The 16,638-nt window shown below is 45.1% G+C and overlaps 1 protein-coding gene across 4 annotated transcripts in view; it reads right to left on the bottom strand.

Moving 5' to 3' along the window:
* Positions 1–222: 222 nt before the first annotated feature.
* Positions 223–16,638, bottom strand: part of LOC135388216 (uncharacterized) — a 33,747-nt gene continuing 17,331 nt past the window's right edge. For 2 of the 4 annotated variants that reach the window (XM_064617617.1, XM_064617619.1), the window contains exons 23-43: positions 15,372–15,495; positions 15,260–15,319; positions 15,014–15,205; positions 14,788–14,907; positions 14,494–14,732; positions 12,732–12,835; positions 12,577–12,673; positions 12,331–12,480; positions 12,004–12,117; positions 11,814–11,943; positions 11,718–11,753; positions 11,636–11,656; positions 11,520–11,576; positions 11,335–11,460; positions 11,058–11,278; positions 10,473–10,561; positions 10,323–10,419; positions 10,111–10,269; positions 508–627; positions 321–450; positions 223–267 (exon numbers count right to left, since the gene is read on the bottom strand). In XM_064617617.1, the coding sequence (XP_064473687.1) occupies positions 239–267; positions 321–450; positions 508–627; positions 10,111–10,269; positions 10,323–10,419; positions 10,473–10,561; positions 11,058–11,278; positions 11,335–11,460; positions 11,520–11,576; positions 11,636–11,656; positions 11,718–11,753; positions 11,814–11,943; positions 12,004–12,117; positions 12,331–12,480; positions 12,577–12,673; positions 12,732–12,835; positions 14,494–14,732; positions 14,788–14,907; positions 15,014–15,205; positions 15,260–15,319; positions 15,372–15,495 (2,415 nt within the window). In that variant the 3' untranslated portion in view covers positions 223–238. The remainder of the gene's footprint in view (positions 268–320; positions 451–507; positions 628–10,110; positions 10,270–10,322; positions 10,420–10,472; positions 10,562–11,057; positions 11,279–11,334; positions 11,461–11,519; positions 11,577–11,635; positions 11,657–11,717; positions 11,754–11,813; positions 11,944–12,003; positions 12,118–12,330; positions 12,481–12,576; positions 12,674–12,731; positions 12,836–14,493; positions 14,733–14,787; positions 14,908–15,013; positions 15,206–15,259; positions 15,320–15,371; positions 15,496–16,638) is intronic. The other 2 variants (XM_064617618.1, XM_064617620.1) reach the window with 2 other exon arrangements.

Raw genomic sequence — 16,638 nt, 5'->3', positions numbered from 1 at the left:
AACTGTTACAGTGTACTCCAATAACCTTTACCATGCATGCACATGCACTGCAAGTGACTACTTTCGTACCCTTTATCGATTACGCTCAAACAGAACGCAAGTTGTTAACGGTTCCGAAAGCTTTGGATTGGACAGCTTCCTGTGTTACATCGTGCCGACAAAAACTCCCTATTACTAGCAAGTCTTGTGGCTTCGTTGTGCGATATCAAAGACGACGATGGGTATGTATTATATTTTATTAAGAGGTTGATTCCTGATGGTTACCGTCTGAAAGAGAACTTGCGAATTAGTTGACAATAGCAGCGATGAGAGTGACGTACAGAGAGCATCCCCGATCTTCATAAGCCTCGAGAAAGGTGGCAGACGAGGACAGGGATACGCATACACGTCTCGTTCCGTATGAAAGGCGGCCACGCAGATGTCCGGGAACCAGGACTTGTAGAAGGACACCTATAAGGACAGAGTGTGAAAGAATACCTTCCATTGTACGACTCGAAGTATTCTCACTTTAGTAGCCAACATGTCTTCTGTCTCGAATGTGTACAACGTGTTGTTTTCATCAGTCTGAAGATAGGCGCTCATCCATTCTTTGTCTGGGGTTATCTTCAATTCGGCTTGCTTGCAGAGCTGCACAGAATGGATAGGGGATGGTCATGGTCTTGACGATCGAGAGCTACCAGCCGTGTCCACTAGTAGACGTGCGTTCTGAATACATCGCACTACCTATCCCCCTGTGTGAGATGTGTGCACCATCGTAAACGATCCTACGGAACCTTTGGAGACGTAGAATTCCACTGTGATCCTTAAGCATGTTCCTACTATGCGTATCACGACTTCGGGAAATGTAATCCAGAGCCGAACTCCCCAAGGCTGTACTTTTGCTTCGTATACATCAAGAAGTTGTTCACCTCCCGAAGGTTGAACACATGTATCGGGGAAACGAGGGTTTTAAAAAAAAGCTTCGTGCAGGCGGAACTGGTTCACAGGTCTTTGTGGAGGATGAAGATGTAAGAACTCGATTACACTTGTACGTTGCAGGCGAAAAATGTGGGGCCAAGAGTTGGTGGTAAAACAAAATTCCCTGTGTGGAGGATGATCCACTTCCGGTCCCGAATGCGTGAGACGCTAACTGGAGCCACCAAAACTTGCAACCGTCGATCGTGAGAGCACTGCGTGCACGTGTTCAACGCACATTATTATTTTGTTATGAATATTTGGTTAAGTATTCCATGCATGCACTTGTTAAGGAGTGACTCAGTGTGGTGCTTGACTGTGGGCGAATTTGGTCCAACGGACGAGCATTTGGGACATGGCGCATTAGATACAGTGTTTAGAGGGGGTGCGAATATTCAGGTTGTCGAATTCGAATCGAATATCAGTCACTCGAAGTACTCGATTCGCGAATTGAATATCCCCCCCCCCCCCCAATGTTCGGGTTCTCCAATACGTATTCAGCTATTCCCCAAACATGAACGACACCACAAAAGTGGGCTTCACCTGATGCTTCGCTGCGTGAGGCGAAGCCTGCTTTACGTAATTGCCAGTGATCCGGGACCAACACAGGTGGACCGTTGTCGTTTAGCTTAAGACAACGTTAGCCCATGTTAATTACGTATACTTCGTCTAAGGAAGGGTCGGCGTCTCTCCCATGTGCACTTGAGCGGTGCAGGCGGGGATCTCTTGATCCGATATCTAGGAGGTTGCTTTTAAAAATATTTGAGTAATGCCTGCAGCCCAGGGAAAAAAAAGGATATCTTAAAGACGTTCCTTACGTTTAAAATTTCAGCAACACACCTTCCTCAGGCGAGACATACACAATCCAGCAAAGAAGCTAAAGTACATTCATCGCAAAGCTGAGGCAGGATGCCAATTTGTTTCACAAGTAATCTGTGGGTGGTCAGAAACAATTACAGCCTCGTCGGTGTAACATGACTACTAGACATCAAATTTTGAAATCAAAATAATTACCCCAGTAGACTATCACGTAAAATTAAAGAGTAGGGACTTTTAACAAAGGAACTGCGTTCTCTGTTGTGACAGTTAATGCGAGGAAAATTACACTGAAGCAACGAGCTACGAATTGCAAAATTTGAGTGCAAAATGCTCATATTGTAAAATTTGTACGAATCTTTGATATTCAATTCTGTATTTGGCATTTTCCCCCATTCGACCCGATTTCCGATTCGACTTCAAATAGTTGGATTCGCACACAGCTAACAGCATTCCTCGATGGCGATGATGATTTGCTTGAACCTTTATGCGTTGGAGGCTTACATGCCCAAGAATTAGGGACAAAACGTAAAGCAGGCTTCACCTAAAACGGCTCCCATAGAGCCTGTGTATTCTGGAACGAAAAGCGCGTGCTACATATTCTGCTGACTGCGCTTTGCATTCGTTCTCTAATGGCATCTTGCCTCTGCCAGGACAAAACTTTTGAGCAATTTTTTAGGCATGAATAGTGGCATCTTCAAGGTTCCATTCGGGTTCCAAATTTTGAACCTGTAAAGGGGCCTTCCATCGCCGCACGAACGCGTTGCGCCGAAGCCTACGTTCAAGGACACGCGCAACCACCGGTTTGGGAAATGGCTCAGCGCAGAAGAGACTACAACAGATAAATAAAACAAACAAGAAATAACAATACGAGGAGCAAATATTTGTGTGTTACTTCACGTGGTAAGGGTATAGGATATAAACAGCTAAAAACTTGACAGCTGTTAGGAGAACTAACATCGTTGAGGTTGTAATAAAGAGCAAACGTGTGTACATTATGGCTGTTACGAAGTCTGTTGGTATCTGCTAAACTGTGAGCAATCAAACAAAACATAAAGGTGTGGTCGGAGTGAAAGTCACAACAAAAACAACAATAAATGATGACAATGAGATGGGGTGTTTCACAACGGAGGTGCGTACCCTACCCCATTGCACGTGCAAGATTATGTGAAGATGATGAAGGAAGGATGAAAACACAAGAACTAAAATGAACGGCAGAAAATGGACCAACGACAGCTTAAGACGACATGTACTGCTTTGCACAAGAAAATGTGATATCTGAGGTTCTACGATGTGCTAGGGTTGTAAAACCAAGTTTATCGAGGATAGGTTCATAATTATAGACACCACTGTGGCGGTCATAGAGAATGAACACTGACTCCAAGGAATTCAATGTTGTCATACGGTCAATCTCTTATCTTTGAAAATTAGTGAAGCTAATTCAGTATACCATTTTAGTTAGCCATCGAACACTGATGCGACTGGCTAGGAAAGATATCCGAGAGGCCAGTTATGTTAGGCGCCCAAACGGCACGTCCGGGACTCTCATAAGTTTATAATAACTGTGGCACCTAACAAAGGACAACCTGTATATCCTCATGTGTTTCCATTATGACTCCCGGAAGAATTCGAAGCTCGTTCGAGTAGACCGAATGTACAATCGTATTTATAAAAGAGCGCACAAAAAAAAAAAAGAAAAAAAAAAGAAATTGACATGGTTGCAAAATTTGAGACATACACAAATAAAAGATTTGACTAAAATTGGCGGGCTAAAGTGTGCCTAGCGAACCAACATTCAGTTTGCTTGTAGAAACAAGGTATTTTGAGGCACGATAGATCTATAAGTTGAGTGAATGTTGGCTTGGATATGTCGCGGTGACGTAGATGGTGTCGCTAGATGAAAAAAATGCTGAAGGCTGAAGGCTCGGCAGTGTAGAGAACCTACGGATACGCAAGTAAGATGAGGGAAGTAGGACAACCATGCACGCACGCGCTACTGAACTATAAAACCGATCTATATATTCCGAAACTCCGAGTGGCTGAACACCGTTTGTATAGACTGTGGTTTCGTTTCTTTCTCGCCCTCTCCTTTTTCCCTTTTTTTTTTGGGTGGGGGTGGGGGGGCTTATTAATACCTGAAGACAATATAGGATACAGCTATAGGATGTCACGCTTCCTCGCTAACGCAGGAGCCTCTCTAGCTAGGAAAGCGCAATTGTAAACGGCGGTCACGTGGTCGGTTTGTATTATAACACATTACTCTGCTCTCTTTTGACCACAATAATGCTCGTTGCCGTGTCAATGTCATCTACATTTTTTAGATACTGTAGATATGTCGTTCACCTCGAAACTACAAAAAAAGTTAAGAAATCACCACTTTCTGTTGTTTTTGTTTGATTTGCCATTATTTGGCGACTTTCTGTTGTCGTCATCTCTCAAAATCTATCAAAATAAGCACAATTTCAGACAACGAAAAAAAAAATTTAGAAAATATCGTTCTGCGTTCCTGTCTTTTATTTTCCATACTTAATACAGCTAACGCCGTAGAGGCTCAAATCTATCCCTACTACAGCCTAATGCCGCATGCTTTTCGACAGCCGTACTCCTGGCTTTTCTTTTCGTCAGTGGAGAGGGTGCTATCAGGTGTGATGTCTTATCAGCGCAGTTCTTCTGAAGGTTTACAATCTTGATCCAGATGTACATGCTCGCGCTTTCAGCAGACTGCTTGGGTCTGTGTTGTTCGCTATCGCGTCTTTTTGCATTCGTTCATCTTTGTTTCTGTAGGTGTGAAGAAAAGATTATTGACTGGTTGATAAGCAACTGCGTGCACCACGTAAAAGTCAGTTGTGTAGCATCGATTGCTAGTACGTATGAGTTGAATAAATACGAATTAAGCACGATGAACATTTGATTTACACATGAGAGTTAGTGACGTCTTCATGTTGGGAAAAACTTCGCATGGCTGCATATGCGATCACAATGTCCTCCTTTTAACGTTGAAGCCAAAATAATCGGGGGCACTTCAAACCACTTTACTCGAGTTGTGACGCAACATTTGCCTCAGCTTGCCGTCATCTGGATCTTTGGACGTCGTTCCCGATTTCCGTTCTTAGCTCACCTCGCGTGATAGAGTCCACATCTAACATGCGTGACACGCGCTGGTTGAGTTCGACACTTAAACGTGGCCTCTTTCCTCTTGGATGCCACCTTCTTCCCAGTACGTGACGTCACGTTTCTAATATCTCCTAGCCTGTAGCGCAGATGAATTTTCTTCTATCCTTTAACATATTTTAGCCCATCCCATGCTGCGTCCCATTTGTTTGTTCGCCGATGACGTAGGTTCTCTAAGACACATTTTTTCTTTTCTAGTCCTTGGCTAGAAGGCCATCCTAATCAGCGCTGCTGCATCTGGCTCACCGCGGCGTGATGCGAAAAAACATGTATATACGGGGTTACGCTCTACTGTCCGTACCCCTTGCATTTGTTTCCCAGATCTAGAAACATAGTTAGGACGTTTAACGTCTCCTGACGCAGATCTTTCCCTGCAGTATCTTGCTCAAAATTTTTTTACCACACGTCTGAAAACATCCCATAAGTGTACTAGTTTATCTCTGGTGTATGAGGAAAGGACTGGAGTCACAAGGTGTGGTAGATTATCAAGAAGTAAATCGACAACCTTTCCTGTTAATGATGTGAATTTAGCAACTTCCGTTTTGCTGTCAGTGAGCAGTATGACGTTCGCGCCAGTATCCTTTACAATGTCTACCAGTTTTCTCACGGACGTGTTCATATTTGTTTGATTATATTTGTTTGAGATTTGTGTGTAAAATAATAATTCCGCGCTTGATGCCCCGGTACGAGTACGTCATGAGCCGTGCAGCAGTGGCCGGTCCGCAACCGCTGTAAGAAAAAAAAAATAACAGAGAGAGAGAGAGAGAGAGAGAGAGATGAGAGAAACTTCAGTAGTCGAGTGGCATCGGCGAGTCCCGCAAAGGAAGCTGATTATCGCTCTTATCGCTCTCAAAGCATGTACGCGGAAGATGGACGGTTGTTTTGCTGTGAGACCTACAGACTCATTTATTTATTTCCCCTGGCGCGGAATTATTATTTTATCTGTATCTTGTTGAGTTGCCCGCTTCATCACGGCTTCTGCATTAACTACATGACAGACAGAAAGGCGAGGGCGATTAAAGCAGCTATCAACGAAACCCGTGCACAAAAGTAATGACCGACTTATTGTTTTGTTTGATTTTAGTGTCTTTTTTTTCTTCCATACTTCATCCAATGAAATCATTCCTTGTTCATCAAGATATCTACTGGACCTGATAGCACTGCGGTCTTGTCTTGAGTAGGAAGTATGCTACGACTTTGCCAAAGCTTATTCGCTCTGCGCGCGTTCTTGCTATTGTTCTTGTATGCAAGAGCTTTCGTGCCCGTATTTTCTGCGGCTGAGAATTCTGGGAGTCTGCGACGGGAGTGCGAACAGATGGGCCTTCCTATATGTCTTCAGACTGCCTGTACGCCATAGAACGAATAATTGCTAAAACGGTATTCGATAATCTGTATGGGAATATGCAAGGAATATATTACACGTCCATGAGAAAACTGGTGGACATTGCAGCAGGAAAAGCAACTTCTTTTGTAACTTCTTTTGACATTGTAAAGGATGCTAGCGCGAACGTCATACTGCTCACTGACAGCAAAACGGAAGTTGCTAAATTCACATCATTAACAGGAAAGGATGTCGATTTACTTTTTGATGATCTACCACGCCTTGTGACTCCAGTCCTTTCCTCAGACACCAGAGATAAACTAGTACACTTATGGGATCTTTTCAGACGTGTGGTAAAAGAATTTTGAGCAAGGTACTGCAGGGAAAGATCTGCGTCAGGAGACGTTAAACGTCCTAACTATGTTTCTAGATCTGGGAAACAAATGCAAGGGGTACGGACAGTAGAGCTTTTTTTTTTTTTTTTTTTTGATTGGGTGTTAGCGCCGCGAAGCAACTGTGGCTATGAGCGACGTACAGATGTGGACAGACGGAGAGAGGATAGCAGGAAGGAGTGGGGGACAGGGGGGTTAGTACGCGTCCTGGGCCGACTTCAGGGGGAACTGTGCCGACATTCGTCTGGAAAGTCTTCGGAAAACCCAGGGAAAACCTCAGACAGCACAGCCGGCGGTAGGATTCGAACCCACCACCTCCCAGTCTTCAGCACGACCTTGGTTACCACCAACGAGCGGACGCGGACAGTAGAGCGTGACCCCGTTTATACATGTTTTTTCGCACCACGCCGCGGTGAGCCACATGCAGCAGCGCTGACTAGGATGGCCTTCTAGCCAAGGACTAGAAAAGAAAAATTCTGCCTTAGAGAACCTACATCATCGGCGAACAAACAAATGGGACGCAGCATTGGATGGGCTAAAATATGTTAAAGCATAGAAGCAAATTCATCTGCGCTACAGGCTAGGAGATATCAGAAACGTGACGTCACGTACTGGGAAGAAGGTGGCATCCAAGAGGCAGTGGCATCCGTGTCACGCATGTTAGATGTGGACTCTATGACGCGAGGTGAGCTAAGAACGGAAATATGGAACGACGTCCACAGATCCTGACGACGGCAAACTGAGGCAAATGTTGCGTCACAACTCGAGTAAAGTGGTTTGAAGTGTCCCCGATTATTTTGGCTTCAACGTTAAAAGGAGGACATTGTGATCGCATATGCAGCCATGCAAAGTTTTTCCCAACATGAAGACGTCACTAACTCTTATGTGTAAATCAAATGTTCATCGTGCTTCATTCATATTTATTCAACTCATACGTACTAGCAATCGATGCTACACAACTCACTTGTACGTGGTGCACGCAGTTGCTTATCAACTAGTCAATAAACTTTTCTTCACACCTACAGAAACAAAGATGAACGAATGAAAAAAGACGCTATAGCGAACAACACAGTCCCAATCAGTCTGCTGAAAGCACGAGCATGTACGACGGCTGGATCAAGATAGTAAATCTTCAGAAGAAATACGCTGATAAGGCAGCACACCTGCTAGATCCCTCTCCACTGACGAAAAGAAAAGCCAGGAGTACGGCTGTCGAAAAGCACGCGGCATTAGGCTGCAATAGGGGTAGATTTGAGCCACTACGGCGTTAGCTGTATTAAGTATGGAAAATAAAGACAGGAACCCAGCATGATATGTTCTTTTTTTTCCGTTGTCTGAAATTGTGCATAAACTTTGATAGATAGATTTTGAGAGATGACGACAACAGAAAGTCGCCACAAAATCGCAAATCAAACTCAAACAATAGAAAGTCGTGACTTCTTAACTTTTTTTGCAGTTTCGACATATCTACAGTATCTAAAAAATGCAGATGACATTGACAAGGCAACGAGCATGATTGCGATCAAAAGAGAGCAGAGTAATGTGTTATAATACAAACGGATAATATAATACGGAACACGTGACCGCCTTTTACAATTGCGCTTTCCTCCCTAGAGAGGTTCCTGCGTTCGCGAGGAAGCCTGACATCCTATAGCTGTATCATAAATTGTCTTCAGGTATTAATAAGCTCCCCACCCCCCCACAAAAAAAAAAGAAAAAAGAAAAGAAAAAGGAAAAAGGAGAGCGCGAGAAAGAAGAAAGAAAACCGCAGTCTATACAAAGCGTCATGCGCGTGCGTGTATGGTTGTCCTACTTCCCTCATCTTACATGCGTATCCGTAGGATCTCTGCACTGCCGAACCTTCAAGCCTTCAGCATTTTTTTCGTCTAGACGACACCATCTACGTCACCGCGACATATCCACGCCAACATTCACTCAAGTTATAGATCTATCGTGCCTCAGAATACTTTGTTTCTATAAGCAAACTGAATGTTGGTTAGTGAGGCACACTTTAGCCCGCCAATTTTAGTCATATCTTTTATTTGTGTATGTCTCAAATTTTGCAACCATATGTCCAATTTTTTTAGTTTTTTTTTGTGCGCTATTTCATAAATCCGATTGTACATTCGGTCTACTCGAACGAGCCTCGAATTCTTCCGGGAGTCAGTATGGAAACGCATGAGGATATACAGGTTGTCCTTTGTTAGGTGCCACAGTTGCTATTAAAAATTTATGAGAGCCCCGGACGTGCCGTTTGGGCGCCTAACATACCTGTCCTCTCGGATATCTTTCCTAGCCAGTCGCATCAGTGTTCGATGGCTAACTAAAATGGTATACTTAATTAGCTTCACTAATTTTCAAAGATAAGAGATTGACCGAATGACAGCATCGAATCCATTGGAGTCATTGTACATTCTCTATGACCGCCACAGTGGTGTCTATAATTATGAACCTACCCTCGATAAACTTGGTTTGACAACCCTAGCACATCGTGGAACCTCAGATATCACATTTTCCTATGCAAAGTAGTACATGTCTTCCTTCATCATCTTCACATAATGTTCCACGTGCAATGGGGTAGGGTACGCACCTCCGCAGTGAAACAGCCCATCTCATCGTCATCATTTATTGTTGTTTTTGTTGTGACTTTCACTCCGACCACACCTTTATGTTTTGTTTGATTGCTCACTGTTTAGCAGATACCAACAGACTTCGTAACAGCCATAATGTACACACGTTTGCTCTTTATAACAACATCAACGATGTTAGTTCTCCTAACAGCTGTCAAGTTTTTAGTTTTTTATGTCCTGTACCCTTACCACGTGAAGTAACACACAAATATTTGCTCCTCGTATTGTTATTTTTTGTTTGTCTTCTTTATCTGTTGTAGTCTCTTCTGCGGCGAGCCATTTCCCAAACCTGTGGTTGCGCGTGGCCTTGGACGTAGGCTTCGCCGCTACGCGTTCGTGGGGCGATTGAAGGCTCCTTTACAGGTTCAAAATTTGGAACTCGAATGGAACCTTGAAGATGCCGCTATTCATGCACAAAAAAATGCTCAAAAGTTTTGTCCTCGCAGAGGCAAGATGCCATTAGAGAACGAATGCAAAGCGCTGCCAGCGGAATATGTAGCACGCGCTTTTCGTTCCAGAATACACAGGCTCTATGGGAGCCGTTTTAGGTGAAGCCTGCTTTACGTTTTGTCCCTAATTCTTGGGCACGTACATGTTCGTGCTTGCCCTTAAATGTAGCCTGCCTTGGCTAATTACCGTTGTTTACAGTAGGAGGCTGACGTGCGCATTAACCATGCGCACTTCCCTCCCCTTTGCAGACTCACAAGGCGCACGTGTTTTCATTCCGAGAACTTCAGCCCTCAACAATGACACTCTGTACTACCTTGTAAGTTAACTTTTCAATAATGGTAGGTGGGACTAGGCCAAACATTTTTGCAATTCACACCTCAGCGAAGTCAGTCTCTGCGCCTCGCTTGCACATTGCACCGACAGTCCTGTCAATATTCTCCTGCCAGAAGACCAGGACGGCGAGGTTGATAGAGAGACAGACGCTCACGTTGCCTGCCACTTCCCTGAGGCTCTTTGCCAGCAGCAATGGCTCCGACTGAAATGTACGGTCGCAGTTGACAAAGCGAGGCAACAGCGGGCAAAGCTTACCAGTGTCGACATGTGCGTGGTGACGGATGGGTAGCTGATCTTACAAGAGGTTGCGCTCGGAACGTGGTTAGTCACGAACACAAATGTATGGGCCAACCTAAACGAGGTTCACGTGCGAGTGTACGTACGATGTGAGATATCAACACTTACTGAACAAGCTGAACGGGAAGAGCAGCAGAGGCTCCTAGGAGAAGTACGTATGTTCCCTGTTCGTATTGGTCGAGGCGCTCGCGGAGGACCTGCAGTACCGGATAATCATTTATGTGAACTATTAAGACAGGAATACAGGTATGTTCGCAGTATTGCATTTTGGGCGCATCCACCTAACAAGGACAGTACAGCCTGCCTTCGGTGGCCCTAGTTTACGAGAAGGCCTTGCCCTACTAAGCATTGCAGGCCCTATTTGGGCTGCAGGATTGTCGTGGACAAGTCTTTTTTCTTCTTTCTTCCTCTTTTTTTTTTTTTTTTTTTTGCTTGTTGCTTTGCTACTGCTTTACTTGATACATAGACATAGAAGGGAGCACTTTCCTTCCGCATTCTATTACGTTTCTACGGGGCACTGAGCTGTAATTTCAGACTTAGCACCAAATTGTTTTTTGGGCGAGATCTTTGTATCGAAACGCACGCGGGATCTACAGAATAGATCCACAGAGTTAGTTCCTCAGGGATTCCCAAGGAAAGAGCGGTAGTTTACGATTCCGTCGGAGTACAGGCAACGCTGCATTGTGCACTCGCCTTCAATGTTTGGTGAGCATGCAGAGCATCTTCCTGAGAATCGAAGATCACTCCCACGCCTCCAATGTGGTGTTTCTGGAGCCAGACCTGTACTTCATTAACGAAGGAGTTGGCGGCACTTGCTCTTGTTACATTGACGACGGACTGGCTGTCAACAGACACCATAAGCCTTGTTGAAGGGGGCTTCCTCATCTTCGAGAACCCCGTCCAAGATACTTCGTCTGCGAACCCGTTGTGTCAGATGATGTACGGCTTCTGAGCGACATACAAAATATACCTGGCAAGGACATATGTTTGGATGAAATATCATAACCCAAGCTCTGGTAAACGATGTAATCGCACAAGTACGACGGGTAATCCTGCAATGACTTTACAGGTGGAGCGACGAGGCAGACGAGCCGAGCTGGAAATGCAGATAAATTGTTGGTGCTCATGATAAGATACCTACAGAGACAATAATACCTTGTGCACTCGGTTCATTGGCGAGCCTTCTATAGCCCGAAATCGTTGAAACGGTACCTAGGGAGCGTTCGTTGAACACATGAACATAATGAACGCATCGACAAATAAGTCTTTACCGGTTGTCCCTGTCTCGTGATCTGAAAGGGGATAAAAAAAATTACAAATTCCTCATCACATTACACGCTCAGCACAACATACCGGGTACGTTCGGAGGAACGTAATCTACAGGATTGTCTGAAAATTAAGGCAAGAGACGACATGGGTCATAAATTGCGGTTATTATTTGTGTCGTACCCAGGACGTTTCTCATTCCCTTTATCCTGGAAAAGCCAGGGCGGTGCGGACAAATCCCTGTGGCTGCTTCAAGCTCGACGTGGAAGGCAGCGATACAAGCGCGTGTCACTGACTTCCGCAGTGTCAGGATCTGCAGAAGATACAGAACGTGAGGGATAAGGCAGTTACCTTGTTTTGTGTGAGGACTAACCTTTTCCTGGAGGGTCATCTCACTTTCGTAGGTGATCAGGTTGAACCTGTCCTTGTAGTGGATGGGAAACCAGGCAGGCTCGTCTTCTGCTCCGACTCTTGGCGAAGGACAAACCTAAGGCACGAGAGATCATGTCATCAAAGAGGAATGGCAATTTCAGGTCCTTTTATTCTTATGGACTTGTCAATGAGCTCAGTATAGTTCCTTGCAAAGGACACAACTCTAGCAGGTGCATTGATGGCTCCATTAAAGCAAAATAGTACAGCTGTGTGGACAGAAACGTACCTAACAGCCACGAAGCAACCGCGTGCAGCAACTCATCTTTACCTGTCCATAACTGTCCACGACCTCTTGCCGACATCGAGAGCCAAAGGTGTCGTTCGTTCCTTCTAAGGCAAAACGGAAGACCGCCATGCTGACCGACTTGCAAACTACTTTGTCTTGATTCTGTTGCATGCTTTCCAGGGCGCGGTCATTCTACAAGGACAAACATAGGGGACAGTCGACAATACAAGAACAACAGATAACGCCAATTCGTTGAGATGTTTCACAGAATGCAGTTGAAGATAATACCTCGTTCTCGAAGAACATGCCGCTTGGGTAGCTCACTCTACACAGCTCATCCTTCATGATGGTGTGATGGTTGACGTAGATCAGGATGTCCACAGTTCTGGGTACAAATGGACAAGTTTGCAGTAGCGAAAATTTTTAGGTGGTAAGCAACTTACTGGAGAACTGTCTTCAAAATGATCTTGTTCGTAAGGTAGTCTGGAGATGCTCCGAAGATCAGTGTACCATCCGTGTTAAGCTCATTCATTCGGGACCGGTATTGCTGTGATTGTAAAGGCGACAGAAAAGTGAGAGCGAGATACAGACGCATAAAAGGGTGATAGAGGAACATAGAAGGTACATAGAAGGTAGATACATGAGCATTGCGGTGTATTGGTATACTTGGCCAGCCATGACGGCAAACTGTACATTTCGGGTCAGACACGGTTTCATGGCACAGATAATGCGCCGCAAGAAATTCGCGAACCGCAAACGAGCCACAAATAAAGTAAAACAACGAGCAAAAGGTACACGAACGCAAGCAGGAGTTACAGGGCGTGGGAATGGACCTCTGGTATCTGTCAAAAGTTACATTGTAATGTATCGTGAAGTGTGAATTTTTGTGTACAGTACACCAGGGATGTACCGGGTGTTGCAGTTAAATTCCCGGGCTATAATAATTCACGAACGGATGCACCAATCGACGAACTTTGTTTTACAAGTATCTGTCCGATACCACCTACAAGCTGCGGACTGTGTGAATGAATGGGAGGCGCTAATTATTTAAATAAAAATTCCAATGAGTTTCGCAAAAAACATCACTTCTAAAGCAGAGCGCTGTCGGCATTAAAATGGGTGCTATCCCTTTTTGGGAGTTTCAGTGGACACCTCTTAGAGAAAAATCTGCCACCGAAGTGGGTCATTTGTTGCTCTAATTAATATGTTTCTGTTAATCTGCTTTGTCGCGGCTGGTCGCAGTGAAGTGCAAAAGGGCGTAATTCATTGGTGCAATTCATTTATGTAATTCATTGGTGTAAGGACATGATTCATTGGTGATTAAGAGTGGAAGAGCGTCCTTTTGCGCTTCACTGCGACCAGCCGCGACATAAATATGTAAGCCGAAACCAATTAATTACTGCAACAAATGACCCGCTTTTGTGGCAGCTTTTTCTCTAAAAGATGTCCACTGAAGGTCCCAAAAGAGGTAGTACCCATTTTAATGCCGACAGCGCCCAGCTTCAGAAGTGATGTTTTTTTAGGAAACACTTTGAATGTTTGTTTAGATAATGAGCGCCTCCCACTCATTCGCACGGTGTGCAGATTGTAGGTAGTATCTGACAGATACTTGTAAAAAGAAAGTTATTCAGTTGGTGCACCCGTTGGCGAATTATTTAGCCCGGGGATTTAACTGAAACACCCGGTATAGACAATTCGAGTTAGAGCCGCCTCCTCGCCCCTTATTAGAGTTGCTCCACCCAATGGCACACAGTTCCTAACCTGCAGTTGTTGCGAATACAAAAATTTTCATCTAGGCCTGCAAGCTTTCATGGACTTACATAAATGTGTTGCGCTTGAACTGAGGGAACCGACGCCACCTTGGTAAATCAAGGCCTGTGTACCCTCAGCCCGAAACGTCGCTCATGATGGATTGATGGCAAGCCACCGACACCTAACCGAAGAACCGAAGGACGTTCTTAAGAAGTCTGGCTACTTACAGGTGTGGGTTTTTTGCACCAGTTTGTCACGTACACTATTCCAGTAATGAGCGCTTTACACCTCCATGAAGTTAACATCGTGTGACCGGCAGTGCAAATTAAGTCGTGCTTACATCCTCATCCCCTAAGAGCCCAGAAGAGAAGCCGTCCCTCTAGCACAATTAAAATGTGTGCAGGAAGTATTTTACACAGTTCTTGTCGCATACAACGATTTTAGTTACCTCACCTGCAAAAGGATAGTATACGGCACGGCAGACTCGTGCCGACTGTCCTGGACGACCACGGCTCCAGCAGATAAATTATAAGTGGTAAGCAAGGATGCTGCATCCATGGCCACAGCTTTAACAGCATCCTTATCAGTGTTTGTTGCATTCACAAGGCACTCGCTGTCCAGGTTTGCAGCGAACTTCTCGCGTTCAGTCTGGGGCGTGTTCCTTATGTTTAAGAAGGTCTTCCATTCGGCATCTGATGGAGTATAATTCTTAGATAGTCCGAGATTTTGTATAAAACAAACACGCACCGATTACTTCGTGTCTATCGCCTCTCAGGCAGAGTGCGTCGTATATGATGACATCGCAGACGAGCTTAGGGAAGTTGACATAAACTGCCAACGGTGGTGACATGAAACACAGGAGAGTATCTGCAACAGAGAGGAGCGAGAATGAGAAGGAATGACGCCACATCGCACCGTAATCCAGCTCGCCATCTTGTTTTGCAGTTTCCGCGCACTCTGTCTATGTCCTTACTTCCAAATTGTGGAACACTTGTGTGTTCTGGGATCGTCATTGCGTCCCTAGATGTTGTTCTGGATACCACTGGTTGCACGGTAGTAGTTCTGCTCGGTTTCGTTGCTCTGGATGACGTTGGATGCATGCTGAATCGTCTGGCAGATGGCTTTGTCACTGTAGCACTTCCGGAGGATTTACTTCCTGGTGTACCTGTGGAATCAAATCGGGTGAGAATAGAGTGCACGCGGGTACACAATTCATCACCACCAGTTGTCCCGGTGAAGTTACTCAATCCCGTACTTGAATTGGAGACACCGTACTCGTCTGAAAGGAAGATAATATTAAAATGCATTGGGGAATGAATAACACAACAAACCAAGTCGCGCTCGTATGGCCTTGAGTCTCGAGAATGCTGGTGTGCACAACCCCTTAGAGTCTTCGGAATCCGCGTAGAATGCAGCCACGCAAGGGTCAGGGATCTTGTCATAAAATTCCTGCATCTGCAAAAGACAAGATCGTGATAGTGCCTTCTGCCACGTCTGCGGGATCCTCGTTGCTACGATGTCAACGACACCCTGCTCCGAAAAGCGACCGCATTATACTGAAGTTTCACGTGTGAAAGAGATGACGGTGACGTTCACTGTATTAACTATTTCATTAACCTATTTCTGTTCGTAGCGGCGAACATCGTCGAACAACAGTCCTGTATTGACGTTGCAATCATCGGCAGCAGAACCAGGACAATCGGTGAGCGCGCCGCCAGGAATGACTTGTGCACGAAAGTGTCACTCATTTATTAATGCTTCCATTTTCTGTTGTTCATCCGTTTTATTTTTAAATGTCTTTCACCTTACGCTCATCAGTGCGACATTTATAATCTGTACAAAACTGCGACCACAAATATGAAGTACACCCCTTTGACTCCTGGTTAACAATCAACTGCTCAAAGGAGGGTTCAGCTGCACGCCAACGAGAGACGTATCACGTTGAGAACTAAGGCCCACCTGCCCACCCCAGATTTTGCCCACCTGAGGCCTGAATTCTCGACGTACATCACATCGTATTTAACATCCCTCGCAGAAGACGGCCAGTCAACACAACTTGTACGCTGCCACTAAGTTTCTGGCGTCCGCAACCGCGTCCGAACCCACAGCGTTGGAATCAGCAGGCCAACATCCTATCAACTGAGCTGGATGGATGGATTATGGGTTTAATGGCACAAAGGCAACAAAGGCCATAGAGCGCCAAAACTACGGTGAGTGTGAGCAACTGAGCTACCGAGACCGGCTCATTCACAGTGCAAACTAGATGCCCAGGAAGTCTCGTGAAACCTACGAGGGACGGTAAATACGTTTACAACGCAAGCGGGAAACACGAGGTACCGTGCTTCCGCAGCCGAAACACCGGCTGCGGGGCGGCGACCGAGCAGAGATCGCAAACGTGTCCGACAAGTACTTTGGGAAATATTTTCTAAACGATCAATTTCGCGCGGCGTGTACAATGTGGGGTGGTTCCACGCGAACGATACAACGGCCCTGCTCGGCTCTCACAAAACCATTGAAGAATTTTTAAGAACTCATTTTTTTTTTTTTTTTGCAGTTCCTAATAGTGCGAAAAGTCGTACCACGATACGTTTCTTACCA

This window comes from Ornithodoros turicata, chromosome 3 (assembly GCF_037126465.1).
Source record: "Ornithodoros turicata isolate Travis chromosome 3, ASM3712646v1, whole genome shotgun sequence".
Taxonomy (NCBI): Eukaryota; Metazoa; Arthropoda; class Arachnida; order Ixodida; family Argasidae; genus Ornithodoros; species Ornithodoros turicata.
This window is presented reverse-complemented; position numbering and strand designations above follow the sequence as displayed.